This window comes from Plutella xylostella, chromosome 3 (genome assembly GCF_932276165.1).
Source record: "Plutella xylostella chromosome 3, ilPluXylo3.1, whole genome shotgun sequence".
NCBI lineage: Eukaryota > Metazoa > Arthropoda > Insecta > Lepidoptera > Plutellidae > Plutella > Plutella xylostella.
The window spans coordinates 3,791,972-3,817,048 of NC_063983.1; the positions used below are offsets into that span (position 1 = coordinate 3,791,972).

Sequence of the window (25,077 nt, forward strand, 5' to 3'; positions counted from 1 at the left end):
TTTATTTTATTATATCTAGGTTTAACTCTAAAGTAAGTATTTGAATAGTTTAGTGATATTACCTCATATACTCTAGGTAAGCATCGAACCGTTAAACCCCGTAAGAAAGTCAAAATCCAAGTCTTTCAAGTTATTAGAATCTTACATGAATTTCAAAATTTCCCTTTCATTTCGAAGGAGTTAACTGTCGAATAAAGATTGAATTTGTTGATAAGTCGCATGTTTAGTTGTGTTTATTGTTTAGATGTGCTAATCACTGAATAACGGTAGCGGCCACCGCACAGTCGCGGTCCGGCTGCGCCTGATAATCATACGTATTTTGATCATCACATTTCACACTTGTCTGGTGGAATATATTGCACTTGGTACACACATAAAGTAGTATGAATTTTTAGTAAAAAATTATTGGGTAATTTAGAACAATTATTATTTAACGTTTTTTTTTTGTAAATTCGTGTCATCCCCTTTCTATTTAAGGCTACTATACTCTTTTTGCATCCCGTAGATGATCTTGAGTACCTACATCAAACGTAGCTACATGTAACACAAATCTATGAATATGCATGAAAAGATAAAACAACACTGAAGAAAATCTATAGTTGATAATAATATAAAACTTATACTGTATTTGTGTAGTGTAATATGCATAGAAACGGTAATATTTTCCAGTCGACTGGTTCAGATTCTTAGGCGACGTTCACAGTAGGTAATGTAAGTTGCTGAGATTAAGGCCGGGGCAAGGAAAATACCGATTTCAAGATATTCTAGCTAGTAAAATATCGGAATATAAACTTAGTGTTACTTGGAAAATTTCAAAGTTTACTTTTAGATCGACATCATATTTTAGAAAGTTGTTTGAAATGACTACCTGAATCACCTATATTTGTAAGCTACTCTACAGAGTTACTCTAGCTTTACAAAAAACGAACCAGCGGGAGTTGTTGTTATTGCGAGGTAAGGTGTAATTTCACCAAAGGCTAAATTTAGTCGCCTGTCAGTTAGTACAAAACGTATTTAAAATGTAATTTAGTAAAAGTGACCGTTAGTTACCGCAGCAGAACGCTGAAACTTAATTTTTCTTCCTGCCCCGCTGCCTCCATGGCCCTCGCCTGGTATTGTTAACAGGGAATGGATCTGGCCGATTGGCGATCGTTGATACAGTCGGCCGAACGCGTAATCCTACACCGAACACGCGATACGCCGGGTAGACTAACCTATCACATCTCCGCATATCGCTGCACGCGTTATTATAACTTACAACGTTATATATAACTATAGATATGGGTACTTACTATACTAATGTATAGTTATGATATATGATATATATGTATGACATATTTCGACGTTGTAGGTACCTATAATAAGTAATATGTTTAGACCTGGTTTCTCATGATTCTGTTAGTTACAGTCTCAATAGCGGATTTGCTGACGACGCGTTTAAGGATTAAATACCCTTGTTTGGTTAAATAAATTGGATGAGTCCCATGACGAAAATCTAACAGACCATTCATAAATCAAGCATTATGTGAATCATTCACTCACACTTCATTCAATATTCTGTCATATTCATTGAAATTGGTGTCTATGTCTCTATAATGTCAAACAACCTCAAACAACCAAACTTTTTGGTTTTGAGGTTGCCATGGTTACTATTTCTATCGAGGTTGTTTTTTGACATCCGTCATTGAAAATAATATGATTAGAAAGAAAGAAAGAAAGAAAGAAAAACTTTATTTGGCTTAGACAGCAATATTAATTTACAAAGAAAGATGGAATGAAATATAAATATAGGTACTTAATCTAATCAATCTAACGGTCTTATTCATAAAAAAACCTTAAAGTAGGTTTACTGAGCTCAATAGTTACGGAACACATTAAGCCTATTTGAGGTTTCGTAAAAATCTCTATTCATAATAGTTCCGTAAACCTTCAGTAACTATAGTGATGCTAATAGATTTCACAGACCAAACATTTTGACATTTACCCTATTAACTTGCCGGTCCGACGAAACCATAAACAAAAATAGCGAAAACTTTCATTCATTTATCAATCTCTATTATCTATGTTAGCCACGGCGCGGCACTTAAAAAAGTTTACGTTGGCTTAAAGGCGCAGTTGGCCAAGCCAAAACCCACAAAAAACAATATTAAATTTTTACGTTACCATGGCAACTTATTTTCAGCAAATATTAACTCACAACAAATGTCAAATCGTCAATAAAGCAGAACAGCTGTTGACCGGCCGCCATGTTTTTGTACAATAGGAGGCTTACGGAAGGTGTATAGTAGGGTCCAGCCAACTTTAGCATATCAAGGTTTTACGAATCACTTGGAGAGTTCTTTAGCGCTATTGATCGTTTATGAATAAAGTTTTTTTGACATTTGCTTACAGCAGGCCTATAGGTCTCCCGTAACTTTTTATGAATAAGACCGTAAATATATATAAATCTAATAATGAGAAAAAAAAAATTACGCCATGCCCTTTGAAAAACAATACAACGAACTAGATGGAGTGTCAGTGCAAAAGAAAGGACTCAACAAATAACACCTCAATTTCTAAGTAAGGTCTTATTTTAAAATAGTTTGTTAGAAGATTTTTCACTTAATTCAATAGTTCTCATTAAGTCATTAGGTTTAACTTCTTATATCTACCTCTGTGGTCTAGTGGTAGAAGCTCAGCTTCATCACCCAGGGATCCCGGGTTCGATTTCCAGGTAGGGCCATTATTTTGTGTTTCTATATTGCGGTTCCAAGTTAGGTTAGGACTTTTATCTCGGTTTGACATTATATAAAACCCAGACAGTATTTCGCTTAATTTTTTATGTCACACAACATCTAGTTCGTATATTGTTTATCAAAGGCTCTGTTCATTTTTCCATCTTGAATCTTGACAGAATGAGTGACAAGTAAACAACCCGTTGCCTGGTTACCGGTCTTAACCAAGTCTTAGCGGAACCCCACAGCAGCAATCAAGTTTATCACCCGATCAAGGGAGTTAACCCCGTGATTTAGCATGGTGGGACGCTCACTAACCTTAACGGTCCAACATGTAACCAAACCGAGGTATTTTTAACCTAACCGAATGGTGTGAAATTAGGCCTTAGCATGATGTGTACTTATTGTGTGGGTTAGTTTAAAGGCTACTGGTACAAAAACAACGTGCTTGTTAGAGTAGAGAGCTATAGAGCCGATTTTTTAACCGATAACTTCATGACAATAATACAAATATTGACATGCATACTTATTATGTAGTAGTTATGAGTTTGATTGTAATATTTTGATGCTTCAGCAGGTATAATATATGTATGTATAGTTAGCTTGATGATGTGTGATTAATTGTAGGTGTTAGTTTATGGTCGGGTTAAAATACAAAATAAAATTAGACAGAGTAGAGAGCTTATTTCTTTGTTAACCGATAACGTCTCGACATAACCACAGATTACTAAATAGTTAATACGCGTATTTTCTGTACCTCTACAAAAATGATAAGACTACAGTAAGATCACCATTTTAAAAGTATCCGTTAAGACATCGTCTTGAACGGTGCTCTGATTGCCGTTGTTAGTCGATATTATTTCGATTTCTTTCCATTAGGGACAATAATAGAGCGACGATAGCTAAAATATTGACAAGATTTGAATTGCACGGTTTATAAACGATAAATCTTTTATCTCGATTAAATTTTTGCACTGTTGAGTCTAATGAGTCAAATGATAATCAATATGTCTGAAGTGCATTGTATGATCTTAACATAATTATAATAAGTACATATCTCTAACTTTTGTTGCATGAATTGTGATTTAGATTGACCTCCTGAGTCACACCATATCCGTGGTCCACTATTTACGGGACCCCCTGCATAATTACTGCCGGATAATGTAAAACATTTTGTACCATTGAAGTTTAAAATACCTTACGTATTTAGATAAATCACGTATTTTCAGAAAAGAGGATGAGATTTAAGCTTATCTCATGGTTTTCAATTGATGAGCGATAAATTAATAAGAATGTATTCTATATTATACAAAAATCAATGGAATATTTATGTTTACAACATCAGCTTGTGCCCGGACTTTGCACAAAAAATAATAAGTAATAGGAGGGTAATATAAAAACTGGCAAAATAATTTGAAACACCTTTAGTCCTCATCTGGCACCGAAACTATTTATTGTAAGTATAAAAATTACACGCTCATAATAATAACGCAAATTGCGCGCCATTGGCACCGCGGGCCGCGCACTGTTATCGTATAAAATTTCAACAATAATCCTTTTTTCCCAACAGAAGGTAGCCGTGCTCCACGTAGAACAATAATTGATTGTATTGCTTCCACCGACACTTCGAAAATGTATCAAGAAATATTGGGCCGATTATTTTTGCCGTCCTGCTCTGACGCAGTCCGCGCGAGAGGGACGGCCGACGCCCGGTGCTATCCGATACGCGTTTTCCTCCGAAGCGAGTACGTGATTCCGCCGCCTTTTTTTGGATGGAATTATTTGTAGGGCTTCGTTATGTGTTGCTCATTACTGTACAAGACTGTATCCTGCCGGGAGCGACCGCAAACTCGAGACATTACGCAGCAGCGAGCGGACACCTGACCGATGCCGGCGCGTCTGCCGGCTCTCCGCTGAACGCTTCAAAAAACATGGTTATTCAACAAATTGCGTGCTTTTATGAGAGTAGACGGGATTCCGAGGTTTTTGTGCTTTATACGAATAAGTAGTAGTAATAATAAAACAAGTGCAAGCGATAAACCAAAATATTCCAGCGTAAAGGCTCTCTTATTTTCTGAATACCCAAAAGTTCGCAGCATCCGGTGAAAATAGAACACAAATCGGGAAAAGAGAGTGGAAATAATTACGACTTTTCAAATGCGAAATCGGAATTCCAAATGTCACTTGAAGTACAAGTCTTCTTTCCAGCCAGCCCCACAATGCTGTCAACTATTCTTATTTCGAATTTGGAAGTGAACGTTTCGCGGTGGACCGGACGGCCAAGTGCGACCGCAACGCCGCGTCCGTCACGACCATCGACAACGCAACCTACAACTAGGAAGCTACTTCCTGATATGAGATTGGTATTCGAACGTATGCATTCTAATCGGGGGATTGTGTGCTCAGTTATACATAGGTCCAGTCCAAATGATTACTAGAATTTATGAATTGGCCTGTAACAGTTATTTGAGGTTGCGTCACTGAAAACGTATTGATAACTTCTCTGGAGAAACTACAGAGTGGGCATAAGAAAAAATTGAAATATATTTTAATCAAAATACACCAAGTCCCAATAAGTACAAAAAATGTTGTACGACTCATTATAATGTATCTGAAAACAAGAGCTTTTCCGGACGCTCCGTAGCCCTTCATACATCGTTGGCCTCGCATTTTCACGAGCACTTAGGTTTTATTTAAGCCGGCGAACAGAGAAAATCGGACAATCGTAAATAGTGGCTAATGTTATAGATGAGGGGTGGACGTGGACGCGGCTCCGGTGAATAATAAACGCAATTAACCCACAAAGTACTAGCTTAGCCGCAGAGTCACAGAACTACGCTGGACGCAAGATTTCTGAACGTAAAATGTTGTTAATAGGTTTATTTCGACTTAAAAACTCCGTGGTGTTTTATTTTTGGGCATATGCAGAAATTTAAAAATGTAAGTACCTACTGCCAAAAAAAGAATAAAATTGTTTAAAAAAATATTTCAAAATTGTCAGCAGTTAAACGACTCCAAATTGCTTTAAACTTAAAACGGAAGATACCAGTTCATCCAGGTATACTGGTAGCAAGGAGTTGTGGTCACCGACCGTGGAGGCTGCATACCGCGCCACGCCTCCAGACTATTTTCATTATTATGAGCTCCAACCATACCATTGACCACATATAAAACACCAACTATTAAGACTAGTTTTTCTTGCACTTAAGTAATCAGTTTTATGTTGCTTCGTGTTATGTTAATAGCTTTTATAATTTCATTACTTTTATCCTTTTCTGGAGAATCAATAAAGAAGCATTCAAGAACTTGCAAACTCTACACTAATGGATAAAAAGAAAGAAAAAACCAGAAATTTCAGGAAAGATATTATCTTACCTCTTATAAGTCTGTAAGTATATAGGTACAAATATACAGAAATAGCGACGGGTGTTATTAGCGTAATGTGTGGGCCTATCTGTGTATGAGTCCATAAATCTGGATATGATTACTAAACTACATATTTTGTAGAAAAGATGGAATCGAAAATTATTGTATAGATGAAATAACTCACTGGCCAATACTCAATATCGGACCTTAGCGTCCATCCATCGCAGAAATACCAATACACAGATATCTTTCAAAAAACATCTAGGTACTAAGCATTTATTACCACAAAAAAGTATGAACCTAAAAGTCTAGTTTTTGTGATATATCCTAAGATATTTCTGCATACAAAAAGCTGCAGATAACTGAATAAATATCAGCTGACGCAATGGAGTCGGTCGGCCAGTGGGCTGGTATTACACCTCTTTGGTCGCAAACCACAGTCTTGGTTAGCGATATACGGACACCGTTCGTATACTATAGGGTGGAAATGTATCAGTGATCCTCCCATCAGCGGGTCAATGTACAGTCAGCTGCATAAGTAGCTATACACATTTGAACCTTGTCATTCTGACAAACCGCCTATCCATTCATTGAAGATAGACGGTTCGTCAGTTTGACAAGGTACAGAAGTGTATAACAACTTATGCAGCTGACCGTACCCGATACAACTACTGGGCCCCTATCGCGAACTTCTTTTGACAACGATTTTAGGATTTGATTTGACACTAATGACTTCGTAAACGTTGCTTCGTTTTGACTTCACGATACCCCCTATGAGCAACTTTCACCAGGACCTAGCATGCACCTTGCGTTAGACTTAAGTACCTACATATTATAATGAATAAAGTAAAAGTGATATGTCAATCTGGAAATCTACGCGCACCCTATCATAAATTGATTAGATAATACAAATTTCACACACGTTTAACCCTTCACCTATACAATAAAATCTCTCCCCTTCACTATATGAAGGTCTAATGGGGGTGACAATAGGATTGACCGTTCGGTTATTTCCCCGTTGTTTATTCATCATAAGTGTACTAGATTTGCAAACTATTAGTGCTATAAGTATTTAAAGTGGCCGCTACATATGAATTAATTCCTATACATTAATGCGTTTAAGATACACGAATGTCTTAATCCTCGTTTTTTTTTTTTGACTGTCGGAGAAAAAATTACAGTTTCTACTTATGATTTATAAGGTCATATAGGTTTAGCGCTCTGTGCAGAACATTGTAAAAAGGGCATAGTAATTAGTAAGCCAAAACATGGTGACTCTGGGGGTCATGGTAAACACCTTGTGTTCTACAACAATAATACTACGATAGTAATTTCCATTCAGAATCCAATCAGGAGCGGCCTCCCCTGCCATAACAAGTGCAACATACATGCTCGTAGTACAATGTACACAACACACGGCCCACGGACGCACGACCGCCGCCGGCAAGGTGGCTAATCCGGAACGTTTATTACATCCTACGGTAGCGAATTGAAACCACAACGCAGCGCCTCATCGATCTATAGTTTCGTTATCAAATTTTCACACGAACCCCCATTCGGATCTAAGATTGACTTTATTTGACCAGCGCTGACCGCAAATCCATCTCACGGGGCCGCGCACAACAAAACTAACAAAAATATTAACAGTGTACATCGCTGGCTTTCAATACATTGATCGAACAGTTCAAGGTGCAAAGAAAGCAATGGTTCGCGTGTCAAGTTTTTTTGTCGGCTAGGTAGCCGCTCGGTAGCCAATCACGGCGCCCTGAGATAGATATTGATCATCGAAATTGACCAATCAAATTGAAAAATGAGCCGGAAATAATGCTGTATCTCATTGTTTATTGGAAATGTTTCTTCGGATGGAGATGTAGGTGTTTTTGATTCGTGAGTTTGAAAGGCGAAGACATGAATTTCATTTAATTTTATATGTAAGTAGACTCGAGACAAAGAATCTTCAAGGATCTACGCCGGTCTTTAGTTTAACTTAAAATTCAGAAATTAAATAATATGCGATAGAGATATTTCAATTCAACAAAGAGATGTATATTTTATGAAACGCTTATCGATAGCATTAGTACCCACCTATGAATAGTTATAATTATGATGACTGACATTAATTTGGCTGACCCGGATTCACAAATTAATACTTAAGTACATCCGTACAATTTTATTTTATAAAAACATAGCTAGTTGAGTTGCTAGGTAAATATAAAGCAGGCTAACGTCAGGGACTTGTTTATTTGATTCTAAGAATCGTGATGTTCAACTGTTTCTTGTTCTACTCTATGAGCGTCTTACGTCTATGGTCCACGATCTTACACCATAATGACATTCAGGTGGAGCCGGGTTTTTTCTCAACTCTACGTTTTAATGTTGTTATTATTATTTTTCTCCCGTAGATGACTGAGGTTCAGTGTACTCTGTCATGGTACATTTCATAGAAAAACATAAACATGAATTGTTTTACGATATGAATTAAAAAAACTATCAATTATATACGATAGCACGTGTTAGGAAAAAAGGCGGAAACGGGATAATTTGTCGCAAATTACGCTGAAATAATAAAGTTTATTAATACTCTACTACAAATTACTTTATCAACCGTTAAATTATGTAATTGTAGTGAAGTAGGTGACATGACTATACGGATGATAGGAAATAAATTTTATAAATTCCAAGAATTCATAAAATAACTGCACCTAGTTTAATTGTGATAACTTTGAAATTACTTTATAAATGCATCGCCTGTATCGTTATTTGCCAAGTACATGTACTACACACACACCTAGTAACGCCAGCTACCGTAACACCACTGGCACATTAGCAATTAACAATCAATAAGCAGCGCGGCTAACCTTTCAAATATCTGTCAGATGCATACAAGTTACGTCAGATTTGACCAGCCAGCGACGCTTCTTAAAGACTTCTTAAATTTCTAATAACGTCGGTGGTGGTAGCCCCACAGTTGACAAATAATTAAACAAACCTAATCTGAATAAAGCAGGGCACCCCCGCACCGGCGCGGGGCGGGACGGGACAGGGGACGGGGGGCGGGGGCTAATCGCCGTGTAATGGCGGCCGGCACGTCATTAGGCGCGCGCGCAGATTGCCGCCTCGTGATGAAAGTCTGGGATTGCCTCGTAAACGCTACCGAATACCTGACAAGAGGTTTGGAATGGAATAGATGGTGTTTTGTTTTGTGCCCGTGATTCTAATTGTTGGTTCAGTAGTTTCACCCACTGCGACACAGGATGGATCTCGCGAGAGCGCACTACATTGGCATTGATATCCTTCTAAGTACCATAATACCTTATTGATTATCCACTGGCCACTTGTCTCGTTGACTAACCGATAAAAGGAAAGATTATCAGTTACAGGACTTGGTTAATATACAAACGATCTCCTTAATGAAACAGAGAAGAAGCAACTTTGTAATGTGCCATTTCTGTGCGCTTCTAAACTCTTCATGTTGCAGCTCGTCGGCAAATAAGGCGGCAGTTAAAGGGTCGTGATTCCGACATAATGGTAATGAGCACGGATATTAAATTATTAATAAACTTAACGCAACCCGCTAGGACACTACAGTTACGCTAATAGCGAGAGAGATTGCCTCGGGCTTATTATGCGCGGGAGTGTTTTAGCATAATTTACGGGTAAGCCTTTGTGTCAAATTGACTGCAGTTGTCGAAATTATACTGTGAAATATGTATAATATACAATCTAAGACGAGACGTTAGTACATGACGAAAGCCAAAATATAATCGTTGAGAGCACACTATTCAGGCCTCCTATACTTTTTAATTGTGCACCTGAAGAAAAAAATACAACCAGCCAGTACGAAAAAAGTTTCGAATCTCCACTGCAAATTCAAATAAAGAATATACTCACGTCCAGAAGGCAGGTCGTCCCTATTGGTCCGGTACTCCAGCTCCTCGTGCGACAGGGAGCGGCCGCGGGGGGCGGCGGGGGCGCACTTGAAGGGGTACTCTATGTCCCTGAGCAGGGGCCTGGAGTAGCCGCGCAGGCTGTGCGGACTCGCGTTTGTGCCTGGAGGAGAATGGAAGAATAGTTTTTAGGGGATTTGTATGTAGTACTTAATCAATATAAAACTTAAACCCTCTGGTGGAAGATTAGTATTTTCGACGGAGCGCCACAACACTCCGATCTCAGTGTTCAAGCAGTAGCCACCATAGGATCTTGCTACGGTTGATTGTTGATCCATCTCAAGTGAGACCCGGCTATGTATAACATAACATAAGTACCTACTTACACTTTATGAAAGTATTTTAAAACACATTTAAATTCCGTCATTCCTGTATAGGTAATTCAAGAGGAATCGCAATATTGATGTTCTTCTTTTCTTAATATTACTTAAATACGTAATACCTTACGGTATAACACACAATAAGTTAAGCTTTTTACACCGAAAACATGTAGTTTAGGTACCTATTGGACTTCCACATCATTTTAGATAATATATAGCGTCATTTCCGCTCTCATACAAAATTGTCCTCTCGTAGTAAAAAATAATAAAAAGCAACAAAACTTCAGTTACGCTTCATTATTATCAATTTGTTTGCATCTCGTGATCCTAATTTAATAACCCATGTGTCAATCACCTTATTAGCCGAAAATGGTGGTCCATTTTTTTCACCGAAGCGGGCTTTCGGAAAGGCCGGTAACATTACCTGAGCCTTTGTATTTGGGATGGGAAAAAAATTATGCACATAATTAGTTTATGAGTTTACACAATGCAACAAAATGCATCGATACCGCAATTATGTTTTCGGCTCAAACAAATGTACGTATTGGACTTAATTGTAAGGGCGTCTTTGAGAAGAGTTGTGTGTAGTTTATATCGATATTATCGGTAACAATTAAAATGTGGTTTCTGATTAAGGTTGGTGTGGTTTTGTATTTCTTATCTTCTTTATCCTATAAGTATTTGAATGTTTGTCTGTAATAAATATCTATATAAAGCTGAGTCGCACGACCAAAGACTGAGAGTGTTACACTTATGAGACTTATAAGTTTGAACTGTGTAACTCTTTGAATTTCAGTGATGGATGGATTTATTCAAAAGTGATAATTTTTCATATAAAAAAGTGTTTCAGTAATATTGACTGTGCTGTTATGTTAAGTTACGCTCTCATCAACAGTTTTCGTTCATTCTACACAGATTGTGTACCATTACAATCCTATCACCAGAGCATCGACAACCCCGGGCCATCCCTACGCAGGGGAGCCCAAGGGTAGCGCCAAGCGGTTTAGGACGGCACCTACAAATTAAGTCTATTAAGTCGAACTTTTAAGTCCCTTTGCGCACGCGATCTACCTTTCTTGTCGGACAGACTTTGGGGCTTAGCGAGCTAAGTACGGACCTTTTGTCCCTGCCCACTCTTTGTGCTCAGGATATATCTGTGTTGTTTTGTCTCTGTTCTGATTAGTATTTTTGGAATTCGCGCTAATAGGGCGCGCGCCCTGCGCTTGTTTAATGGCCATGTGTGCTGCAGCCTTTGTTGTGTCATAGAACAGAGGAAGATTCCTTTTGATTACTCTTTATGCGGCTAATAATATTTATGTATGAAACCTGGTAAAGGGTGGGAAGTGTAATGATGTAAATGTTATGAGAGATGAAGAAACAGTAAGCTACGTTTAGTTCCTTTCATATAAATACATGTTTTTTTGACGTCTACAGCTTATTTTCATGCCGCGGCACATCACAGCCGTTTTCGACAGAAATAAACAATCAAGCTGGCAATGTTGCAACACAACCGAAGGCCCTCATCAACGTCTTTGTACACAGATTACCAAAAACAGCATTTTAAACCTTTTAGCCGACTACCAGTCTTCACAATGTTACAAGACACAAGCTTCCATTGACTGGTGCGGGCCTTCGGAAGCAGTTGGGTATTGCGTGAGTGCAACTTATTACTGATATAATTTCACTATTGTCCGCCGGCGCTGCCATCACATATGGCGTAACGTGTTTTTTTAAAACTCCAGCCATTTCGACTGAACCTCCTTTGAGCAGTCCAAGGAGTCGCGTGACTCGAGACGGATGGCGGAAGACGATTGTGCTATTAATTGCTTATTATTTTTTCGGCTCTTGTAAATAAATAACATTGGTATTTTCGTATAATCGTGATGATTGAAGTTACTTAATTGGTGACGCCTCCCGCGGGCTCTAAGACTTGTATTTTTTGCTAACTTATTGATAACAATATTAACAATACAATGTCGCAATCCCACAACTAGATACCTACTACTAAAACTTTTTGTATGACATAACCAAGGTCGGTTCGATATGTGGAATATGGGTTGCCGATAGCACCGCATCCCGTGGGAAGACCTAGTATCGCGGTCGCGACATATCAGCTATTATTAAAATTTTATCATAATAATAGAATGTGAGATATAATTTACTTGTTTATGTCAGTGCTGCGGTCGTCAGTGCACGGTATCGGCTACAATAACAAATTGAAGTTTTGTAAATTTTACGCCAATTAATTTTGTGTGTAGATTTTGTAATGCGTTTTAACGGGATGAAAGCTTGTGATAATGGAGGATTATAATAATATCGCAGTTTTAAAATAACAACTACGTATATTTATCGTATTTAAACATATTTTTTTACTGTTTATATTTTATTAAGGCAATAACATAATTATTTTGCATTATCAAGTTTTAGAGGTTTTCAACTCATGTATGATTTAACCTGTAATACATACAGCCCGTAAATAATTCACTGCAGGACGAGCCTCATCCAAGACTGAAGATTTACACCATAATCTCCACGCTTCGCTGGCGGCTTCGACATAAACATATAGCTAATTAAATCTAAAACCTAACATACAAAAGGGCTCACTTACATAGATACTCACTAGTTTTGGATCGTGGCACCCGCGGCCCGTCCACCGTCACCTTGATGGCCTTGTTGTACGTGGCCACCTGCGGCGGGGACGACGAGATCGTGATCGTCAGCGTGAAGCTTTTGCCTGCAACAATGATTAAAATATTATATCATCATCATCGTCACAAAAAACATCACGTTTACAATGCTGGGGCACATGTCTTCTTCCAATGAGAGAAGGGTTTAGGCCTAGTCGACTACGCGGGCCCAGTGCTGAGAGAGCTATCGGGTGGGCAAATCGACTGTCAGATGTTTTCACTCTGCCTGAATATCTCTGACTAGACATCACGATTGCTGCCGGAACAGCAATAGCATGTATGTATATGTATATTGCCGATTAATTAACTTCTTCTTTTTTACATTTTTCATTTCTTCTTTGATTACAAACACTAGAGGGCGACTATAGGGTTTGTCAGCTGGGTGAAAGGATGCCAGTCAGAATAGCGTCATTCGGTGACTGCCGGTTCGCCGGACTTTTTCACTCAAGAAGGCCCCTTTCTTACGCCGACAAACTAATTTAATATGACTCTTTTTTCGTGTTTCAATCTTACGCGGGAAGCCTGAAGTAATTTTATACTTCAGTACTTATGTATGTGTTATAAAATGTAAAGCTGATGCGATTATGTTCATTTCATATAATAATTCTAAACTGAACCAAATGAAACTGTTCAACTAAAATGCGATTTCGATTGAAAGTTGAGGTTTTAATATACCTACATCAGGCTTTTTAGCTACAAACGTAGTTTATTAAACTAAACACTCGCCCGCACGTGTATAAATCCGCGTTTGATTAAAATACCAACATCCAATTTTCCGATTCAAATTAGAGTTTAGTCAGTCGTGAACAAGTGCAAATAATTACGTGCCAAAAATTAGCTGCGAGCGCCCCGCGCCACTGGTCTTGGCCCGCGTCAAACATTCGGAAACTATTTTCGCGTAGTTTAAATAGTACGCTTTTTGGGCGCCCGATTTGTGGTCGCCAGTAATGAATGCACCGATAAATACGGAATAAAATTACTGTTAAAATGAGTGGATTAACATGTCTAATGCAGATGATTCGAGTAGGTATAGGCGGAACGCACGCGCACTGCACTCGGCTTCCAATGATTGATTTCGTTGAATGGCTGGTAGGTAATTATGTTAGGGGTAGATAACGGAGTTGTTTCACCGATTGAGTTATCTGTTACTGTGCCTTTTACACACATATTTCCATAAGTGGAGGTTTGGATAAACATACCTTTTGTTGTTAAAATGATATCAATGAGGACAAAGATAACAAAACAATAGTCGATCTGAAATGATAAAGGACGTAATATCGTCACCGACTTTGCGGCATCTCTTTCCAGTTTCAAAGCAACATAACTGAAGCAAATAGCCATTTAAATATGAAACAAATCATCATAAAACTTGCGATGCAGGCGTGCCTCGGACGATGTGAAATATTGCTCTTAAAAATCGCTATTAGACTTAATACATCCACGTGATCACTCATCAACAGCTTAGGTCCTAACACAATGCTTCGGCAGTAAAGAGTAACATTGTATTTTATGTGTTTTACAATCTTGGGGAGGTGTTGAGAGAGAGGTGCGTGAAATATTCAATTATTGCGCGGGCGCAGGTGGGACAGAGCGGGGGGGGGGGACCCGCCATCTTGATTTACGGGCGACTGTAAATTATCAGTGACAGTTGTGTGAGACCCCTCCGAGCATTTTATGGAGGTGTTGTGGAGGTTTTCAGGAAAATTGACTGCCGTAGTTATGACCTATACCGGCTGTGGACACAAATACCAATGGGCTATTTCTTCTTGATCATAAGTCCGTGTGGGAGCTGATGTGAAAAGTTTCCAAGATGCTGGCGGAAACAATACGTCCGGCGTTTTCTGACACCTCATTAGGACAAAAAGTTTATTTACCAAAAAGTTTATTGGCCTTCACGTAAGTAATTCAAATTTAGAGAAAATTCGCCGAATTACCTATTTTAAATTTTTCAGAAGTTTTGCAACTAAATATATACTATCTTCAACACCTATATATTTTTTACGATTTATAACAGTAATAGTGAATTTAATCACGAGCCCAAATGGAAAATGCAATGTACTTACGTAGAATATTCTAGTACATACATATTTCGCTACTTGCTAATGAGATAATTTCAACACGTGTATTATCATTATCATCATCACAGTGATGTCTCAATTCGAGCATGGAGAAATAGTCGCATTTGGTACAGACAGCATAACAAAATATTACCCATTTAGTAAGAATATATTATTGATATAAGTACTTACCTAGTGCTTATTTATAAATTTTAAGTTGAGTGTGTTAACTAAAAAGGAAATACTTATTTAATAGCAATTCTTTATTGCACAAATAAGATATTAGTGTACAAAAGGTGGGCTTAATTCTAAAAGCAGACAAACTATGGGTATTATGGGTGATAAGTGATAACTTATAAGTACAGCCATAATCTATAACTTTCCTCCTTCCTTTACCTTTCCTCCTGACATTCCTAAACCAGCTTCTATTGCTGACGATACACAAAAAAGTCCCAATGATGACTGCGAGACAAATGATTCGGTCACAATTTGGTCATGTCGTTTACGGACCGCTAGCCCGCGGTCATTACGTCCTCACATCTTCATCTGATGGATGGAATTAGGCTCTCTCTTTTGAGACGGTGCAACGACTTCATTCTGTATGGATTCAGATACGCGGCGAATCAGGGGTAAATAATATATGTATATGTATATATGGGCTCTGTTTATGAGGTTTCAGGTTTTAGTTTTGGCGTTGTGTATAAATTTATATATATTATTATTATATATATCCCAATCATTATTAGAGCTACTAATATTACACTTTTGTTTGCAGCCGACCAAGTGAGTTGTAAGTACCTACATACGAGTAAAGCCCATCTTAAGTCCATACTCCTTAACGGATAACCTATCAACTGTACATTAAACAAGCAGGTGTATATGCGCCATAGAAGTAATAAAACTTACGTACCCCCGGGGCAGCCAACATCGACTAATCTGAATTTTTAATCCTTTTACCTTTCGTATCGATTGTAAACCGACACGCTAAGAAGAAATCCTTTCTGACAATTCCAAATTCACCTTTCGACTAGTAATCTCGAAATCTTACAACCAACGCTGCTTATGTAACCGAGCTGGCACGGTGTCACCCTGCATCACGTCAGACCTGGAGCCGTGTTGTGATGACCACGTCTCTGAGAGTGACAGGTCAGAGACTACCGGTGTAGGATTACATAGAGCCCAATTAGAACCAGTATACTGTGAACTTTGGAAGAGATTTTTAAGGAGGTTGCTTTTGAGTTTAACAGTGATATGGTTTTATTTTTCGTCACAAGATATGTAAAAATTTTAACTGGACGTAATAATAATGAGCTCTGACGACTCTTCTACCGAATTAGATGGCCGACTTTTTGTTAAATTAAAATCCCAACTTAACTATTCAAACTAAACTCTGCTGCTATCGAATGTGAGTTAGAATTATAAGCTCGTTAGAATATTATTTGGTACTTCTAATCGAGAGACACAGTTAAGTTGGGCGATTATAACTGATTATGCAGTGATTGGGTTTGTAATGAATGGACGGAAATATTAATGAAGTGTAAACCAAATATGTCTACGTCTACAAGCCGGGAAGCGACACAGCCTATTGAGAAGGTCGCTGACAAACGAAATGCATATTTTGGAAACGTCTTACGTTATTGTTTTGTAAGTACTTATGTTAATACTAGTAAAAATCTCTATGTATATAAATATTGGTTCTTGATGTACCATGATTGACCATCATTCCTAATCCACGGAACTGAGGCCTGGAATAATGATTATATATAAGCGATATATAAGGCTATCTAATGTAAATATACCTATAAGTAGTTTCAACTGTGTAAATCGCAATTAAAAATATAAGTGTTTTTCGAAGTCATACATAATTTTAAGTCCCGCCATGAAAATATGAAAGATCATAAACAGACTGATTCTTCAAGATGCGGGCTTCAGACTTTGTTTGAGGTGCACTCTTATAATATTACTCTACTGCATTCTAGGTTAAGGCTTAGGTTATTTTGCATTTTTGGGGATTACAAATATACACCACTCTAACTCGAATGCATAGAACGTATTGTTAATTTACAACAATTCGACTCTTTACGTCAGTGAAAAGGTTGAAATTCGTATATCGCAACGTCAATTTTAAGCCTATTGTAAAGTGTCAAAAAGCTCAATGAATTTGGGGGTAAGCCAATATCTGCATTTTTTCTCAATATTACTTGATTACTTTTGGTCTCGTGAGTCCTTTAAATTAGAGAAACTCCGACTCCTTATTCTAAAGTTGGCTGCGCTGACTCAAACTGCACCGTTAAGGAGTGACCCTTTTCCCTGCGCATGCGCATGTCATCACAATAGCGAAGTGCGAGACTCGTTTACCTCTCTGCGGTTTGGAAATTAAAATACAGCCTGATCTACTCGCGGGGAAACTGTGAAAGTAGAAGAGGAATTTCGAAATTTTTATTTATTACTGCTTTCCATAAACAGGCATTTGAGAAGATAGCGAAGACTATTTAGTTATCAATAGCATTTTTTTTTCTGATGTGTGTCTATGTGTAGCATCATAACCAAATAGGTGCGCTGAAGAAGCCTTTGATCGGTGTGTATAGGTAGAGTTTCATCAAAATTGGTTCAGTGAAAAAAAGCTTCCTTTCGCTGTTTTTTAATAATAAAGGGCAATGGACTTCATGGGGTGGAGACAGGTGAAAACGGGTTGTATTAATTAAGTTAAGTTTTAATAAGTAGTTATAAAACTATAATTAGATACTTAGAAAATTTAAAGAATAATAAACGAAACGTCGTGTAAATTTGAATTTTACACCTCAAAGAACAATCTTTTCTTTAGATTATTATCATGATTCACATATTGTGTAGAGTAGGTATAAAGTAAATACAGCATGGAATTAGTTATTACAAATTCAATATTTAATATTCATAGTATCGGATGGACTATAAATGTAAGGTTATAAAACTTAAGGATAATATATTAATTATAAATTATAGCACGGAGTTCTAGAAATATATAAAAGGTGCAAAACAAAATTAAACTGAATTATTTTGCTATCATTTAGTTCTAATACCTTTTCTATGTACAGGATGGTTTAAATATAACAGCTCGCAAATTACACAAGTCGACTAGGCCGGTAGCTAGTGTATTGTATTTAGAGCCTAAAATATAGAGAGTTTAGTGGCTGATAATTGGTTATTTCGGCGCGGCGCAACCCTATGATTTGATGTCGGTATCTAATAACGCGATTAGCGCACTTATGGCCAGGATTGGAGTGTCTGATTATGATAGATAAATTGTTATACCACGGCTAATATTCGATAATATCTTTATTATTTCATAGAGTTTGATTGGTTGTGCTAGTTGATTAGATCTAGGTATGATTTAGTAAATATACTAACGTTACTGTTCATTACATTTAAAGTAACCTAAGCTAACAACTAAAAACCTAACAAATGTCTACAGTTAACATCCAATTTTGTAACAATTTGTTCGTAAAATAAAAAAATAAAAACTTGATCAGTAAATCACAATAATTGTAAAAAAATCGAGAGCATCTAATTTTTACACCCTTTACCAAACTGAAATGTGCAAGTCATAACATTACCTAATAAATGAAACCACAGACAAACTCATCTCTACCACTGCGTCTAGCAAAACTCAGATCTTGGACACACAACTGTAAGCTGTTTTACGATATAGGATACTCGCCATGCCGCTGGCGTTCTACTACTTAATTTGAATCTAAATGTGGAAGTCGATGATAATTGAGTTACATAGACCCTTTGAAACTGAACCACAGAAAAGCTCACCTCTCCCGCTCCGGCCGACGAACCTCAGGTCCTGGAATTTAGCGACGCAGTTCTTCATCCTCGCCGTATTATTCTTCAGCTCAGCCGCATGGTTCTCGTCGTTGCCAGCCCTGACCGTGACCTCGGTACCATCAGCTACTACTCCTAGGGCTACCACCTTGAACCCGTTCTGTAGGGTTTTGTTGGAGCGCCAATGCTCCGGCAGGGCTGTGCACATCAGGTCTGGACTGTTCGTTGTTACTGCGGACAAGGAGATTGGATGGTTAGTTTTTGGTGACACTGTTTTACTGGTACTTGGTTTAGCAGAGACAGTACTACGGTGGTCGATCATTGGTTGAGATGATTTTCCACAGTTACGAGTGGATGATCGTAATATTGGCAGTGCCAGAGAGTGTTGTGCGTGTTATCAGAAATGTATATAGGTACACCAAAATTAACATGATTAACCAAAGTCGTAGAAGTTCTGAAATAGCATGAGCTGTTCACTCATATACGCCATGTTGTTCCATTAGCCGCAGTCAGTTCCTAGCGATTATCTGACTGTTTTTCACGACAAAAGTAACAAACCCTACTAGCTTAGCTATAGTTTTTGTCACAGATTCGATAAAAAGAAGTAGAATCCATGGATAACGTTCTATTTCATAAAGTACCTATCTCTACTCTCTCAAACTACTTTTACTTGAATAATTTGCTATTTGAGAAAAAGTTGCATTCAGTTTTATTACGAACTGTGTGTTGGTAATGAACGACTAATGACTAAAGCCACAAAAACATGCGTTTGCAAATTGCTTAGTCAATTTTTGTCAAAACGATAACGCTCTACGAATTATGCAAACGATTTTGCGGTTATCTAGGTAGTTTCCTATATTGGTAATTAAGTTCATTCTTTCAATTTAGTAGAAAAGTAACATTATTTTAAAATTAACGAAAATATCTTCAAAGCTGGCCTAACTGCTGTTTATCACACAGTAATCTGTACGTATCTTTGTAAACTAATACGCAACCCTAAGCAACCACAATAATATACAGGATGGATTTTTATGACACCCAAAACACCTCGCCACAAATTCGGTCAAATGAAGCGGCGCAAAACGTCACAGATTTGAAAAAAACGTAAGCTAACGGTTCGGGAAATGGTTAGTACCATTAGGAGTGGTTTTTGTGTTTACGGAAGCTGTCGGTGGTGATGGGAGAAACCGCGGCCGCGGCTGGGCCATGGTACAGTCGGATACCTCAACTATTATTTCATTTTTTTTTGTTTAAATATTAAAATAAGTGGTGGGCTTATTGCTGAAGGTTTTTTTTACCAGTTTTACCCCCAAATTCATAGAGCGTTTTGACACTTTACAATAGGTTTAAAATTGACATATTGATATACGAATTTCAACTTTTTGACAAACGTAAAGAGTGGAAACATGTGTGTTTCAAAGTCAATTTTAACCTTGTTGTAAATTAAAAATACGATCTATGAATTTGAGGGATACTGTATTACATTTTACTATACTTCTACTAGCTTTTCCCGCGAGCTGCGCTTCAGCTTAAATGGTTTTACAATAGGATTTTGAGATAAAAATAAGCTTATTTTCAGTATTATCAGTTGTTAATCTAGGTTGTCAGCAAATTGAATGTTATTAAATCTCTCGTATCGTAAATTTGGTCATAATTCATAACACCAATTTATATGGAGCATTGCTTAGGACGAAGTAAGTCATGGTAATATTTACTTTACCGACGGTAACGCATTTTCTCGACGACTGTACCTACGTGGTCCGCGAAGAAGGATGTGCGTGGTGCGTGAGGCTTGTGATTGGTGGATTCAGCTGCGAGTTACAAGATACGTGCATCCGTCTCTAAGCAAACTTTACACGACCACAAGTCCACAACACACCCTCTTAGATTAACTGTAAGGTGATTAAAAATAAATCCTTCATTGATCTAAAATCCATTTTACTATAGTGGAAATGAACTCACTGCGTTCTATATTATATTAACTAATATTAAAACTTTGTTGTTGCTCTAATGCCAATTGATAATTCGAAATGTCATTCACACTAAAAAATCTATGAGAGTTTATATAAAATTACAATTACCTACACTCTACATCTCTGACTAGTGACCATCAATGAAAACATTATAATTATTATTACCATTCTAAAAAACATAAAATCACCCTTAAATCATAAAGGATAGTTTTGACTTTTGATTGGGTACCGACTCTACTGCCTACAAGAAAGGGGCAAGGAATCCGTAGCAGTGGCTACGACGGCCGAGAAATGTCTCAAGCAAAAGAGTTCAACGCAGGTGTAAGACTTTCTTCTTCAGTACATTTTTTATAGAAAACTTTTTTAAATCTATACGGCTTTGGTGTAGAGTTTCAATCTTTTGTAGAGTTATGGTAAGTTGCATTTCTATGTATTTATTAATTAGTCATATATTAATTGATTATATTACTCTTTTTTGCTGTAAGTATACATGTAGACCTACATTATAATGTAGGAATATCAATGTGGAATCTGTTCATCAAAACATTTGCCTACTGAATACCTATAAAGAATTCTATGAATGTTATATACCATTCAAAGAATACTTATAATATAATATATAGTCGCCTAAAGCCACTTTACAAAAAAACATAAAACCTAATTTAGTTAACCCCAGTATTTATTACTTTATGCTTGTTAAAATATATACTTGTAAATTTTTCATTAGGCCAAAATGGAGCTAGGCCTAGAACTAATCAACTTGACTTCACCTCATTAAACCCATGTACAGGATGATGAAAATAATCACGTAATCATATTTGTCCCTATCGCCGGGTTGTAAAAGCACTCATGATAATGAACGCGCTCAATGCGGCTAATGAGGTCAGAGCGATCGAGCACCCTGTGTATAGCCACCTAGTGGTGAATAAATGAACTGAAAGTATGCGAATGGGCAGATATGGCTCTATATGTACCCTACATTGCTATAGGTATAATTTATCCTATCCATAGTGGAATAGGCGCTGAACTGTTTAATTGAAGATCATCATTATTTTCAGCCCAGCAAAGCAAACTTGGGCTAATAGGTCGCATTGGTTGGCAGTTTGGCACCTTGGGAAAGGCCCATGTCAAATATTGAACGGTTGGTTGAGGATCATCCTTCTTTTGGTGAATTAACAGGGATCTGAGGAGCTTTTCAGCGGTTCTACCTTTTTTGGCATAAGATTTTTTTGCCTAATCTCGTATTGCATAGTAACGTTTGGTCAAAGTCTCGTTACGCCGAAAATCGTATGGCATAAATCTCGTTTAGTAAAAAGTTATTTCGCATAACATTGTTTAGCCTAATAATGGTATGGCCAAATCTTGAATAGCCTAATAATGCTATGGCATAGGTTTATACAAAGTAATAATATTCGTTTGGCTTTAACTTTGACGGAGCGTCTCCCTACATAGCGCAAACTGGTGCCTTGTATTGTTTCCGCTGTTTGGAAAACGCTCCGCTCCGCTTCGCTGCGCTCCGCTTTGGTTTTGATGAACATGTGCACCTAACACGCTCCTCCTCGCTTTGCTCGTCGTCGCACCTATTTTTAGGTTTCGATCTCATGGGGTTTGTAATAATTATATTGGTCGTTAACTTTCGATTTTTTGATCATACAATATCGTGATTTTCGGGATGTAGGAGAAAAATACCACAATTTGTACATTTACTATATACTTAATATATTATTTATTAACAAGAAACAAGATTATACATACGTATAGACGAACATAAATTTGAGCAAACGAAACTTAGATGTTTAAAGATTGTGCCTAAAGAGTTTTAGACGAAACGAGCCTTATGCCACATAAGTCTTGGCAAAGTGATGGTTCGGCCAAAAAAGTTTAGACCATACGAGTTATGCGAAATGAGTTTTGGTCAATAAAGATTATGCCAGATGAGCGGAACCCCTAGTGTTACATGCATTGTCTCATGTGATCTAGTAGTTTCAGTATAAATTAATGAATGTTAATGCACTTGTAATTTTCTATTTAATTTAATTTGGTTCAGTTACGTCTTTTAACAGTTTATTATGTGTGATGTGACGGTGCAACAGTTAGTTAATAAAAACCATCAGTGTTTGTTGGTATCTTGTAACTTGTATTGACCGTGTTGTTGGTCAATTCGATTGAAGATTGTTGTGAAATAAGAATAAATAAAGCTTCCATTGACTGTACCGAGTTAAAATATTAGTACAATACAAAAATACTTACTCAAGTCAGGTCCATGTTCACTTTGGGCGGCGGACTTCAGCGACTCAAAGTATAGTTCCCACTCCGACATCTCGCGCCGCCGCCGCCCGCGCGGTTCAAACGGCAGGTGCATATCTTCAAACATGCATCCCATGCAAACTGCTTCTGTTGTAAAAACTCCTTGAAGTCAAACCTATAGGTGTTTCCACCTTCTTGGTTGTGAAAGTTTTCCTTTTTCAAAAGAAGAAAAAGTTTGAAGGAATTTCTGCAGCAAGGAGGATTGTGTTTTGTTTTTCTTGAATAGTGATATAAGTTTTTTAAAGTCCGTTTTGATTATTTGCACTAATTACAATTTACATTAGTTATATAAGTCTTTGTTAATAGTTAGTTTTATAAACGTTACACCCGTTTCACTAATTAGGACCACTTGTTGTTTTTATAGCTATGTGTGATCTAATGTTGTGATTCTTCAACGGATAAGGTTTTATCCCATACACTTTTCCAAAGTCGTGAGTAATTGAATTCGCAGACGGATATTATGTTAATTACTGAGTCTTGGCCATGTGCCAATAAAATTTCCAAGTTTTGATGACAAGTCCAAAGTTTTTTTCTTAGTCTTTGTTTAACTACATATAAATCCTTTTACTCATGAACTTTGACTTTTAGTTCTTCTTTGGACATCTAACTATCTATAGTTTTTATTTAAGTTAAGTTTGTGTTGTCTTCTCAGTTGAAAGAAATATTTGTACACTTGATTATCAGTATTATCACCTCGGTAGAGTCAGCGCATCACAACAAACTTTGTATTTTCCTTAATTCAATGTTAATGACACCAGTATTAGAAAAGGCCTTGACGATTCCCGTCTTTCAACTTCACTCTCGTCATATTAAGATGATTCACCGGCCGATAAAGTTTCGTAAATCTCACAAAATTCTCAATGTCTTTGGATTTCCGGTGCCTTTTCTACGAACTAGGTGGTTTTAATTTATTCTTGCGCCCACGCAGGTTATGTTGGAATCAGCTGTTCTAGCTATGCGGAGTTTCCCGGTGTGTAGTGGAGCGCTATGTGTTTTTGTAAGCAATGAACGCGTGATCGCGCGTCACACGTATTTACCGCGTCTGAGTCACGGCGGCGCGACGCGTGTGTCGCCGGCGACGGTCGCTGCACTACTGCCGCCGCCATTCTGTCACTCACTGCCTTCATTCTCTGCGGTCAATCTGCGGTTTGGCCACGCTTCATTTGTCGGGAAAATGCGCGATAGCGTGCTCTCCCTCCAACCGCCGGGCCAGCGCTACCGTGCGAGAGAGATACGTTAAAGTTTTGTAACGTTGAATATTTTTGTTTAGCTCCATTGTTGGAGGGAAATATTGTGAGCTTTTTCATTTCGACGTGTAGTCTGTTTTGCTAGTCCCTTGCGGTTTCAGAAGAAAGAGACGTCTAGAGATGCAGTCGTCTACCGCTAATTGCAGCCATTTCTGCTGAGACTTCTCGAGGTAGAGGAGGTAATAAACTAAACTTTTGTAGTTGATTTAGAGAAAGTCTCAGTTTTATGACAAATGGACCTGAAATAATAATAAATTTTAAAATGCAATAATGCTCACATATTTATTTCAGTTATTTGTTTCAAAAAGTAGGGATTTCATTTTATTTGATAGAAAATACGTATTACTAACGCACGTTTGCCTGATTGTGTAGATTAAAGGACAAATAATCTACAAAGAACCTACGTATTTTGAATCGAAAATATAGTAACTTAATTGTGAAGTTTTATCTTTATGCTGATAAGTTGTAGGTAGGTATGAAAGCAAAATATACATAATGAGAAAATAATGATAAATTAAATTAGTGATATTAATGAGTTTCGAGCACTTAATTTACATTCGAATACTGAATCCAATGTTTGCAATTAAAATAAATTTGAACGCTCCAATTTATTGTCATTTATAAAGAGAGGCTGTTCTTTATACATTTACTT

At 37.5% G+C, this 25,077-nt stretch overlaps 1 protein-coding gene across 2 annotated transcripts in view; it reads right to left on the minus strand.

Moving 5' to 3' along the window:
• LOC105380037 (runt-related transcription factor 3) overlaps positions 1-24,288 on the minus strand; it is a 35,197-nt gene extending 10,909 nt beyond the window's left edge. Inside the window, exons 1-4 of one of the 2 annotated variants that reach the window (XM_011549519.3) lie at positions 23,122-24,288; positions 18,890-19,129; positions 12,968-13,081; positions 9,972-10,130 (exon numbers count right to left, since the gene is read on the minus strand). In XM_011549519.3, coding sequence (XP_011547821.1) covers positions 9,972-10,130; positions 12,968-13,081; positions 18,890-19,129; positions 23,122-23,254 — 646 coding nt within the window. In that variant the 5' untranslated portion in view covers positions 23,255-24,288. Of the gene's footprint in view, positions 1-9,971; positions 10,131-12,955; positions 13,082-18,889; positions 19,130-23,121 lie in introns of both variants that reach the window. The other variant, XM_011549518.3, reaches the window with a different exon arrangement.
• Between the last annotated feature and the right edge of the window lie 789 nt (positions 24,289-25,077).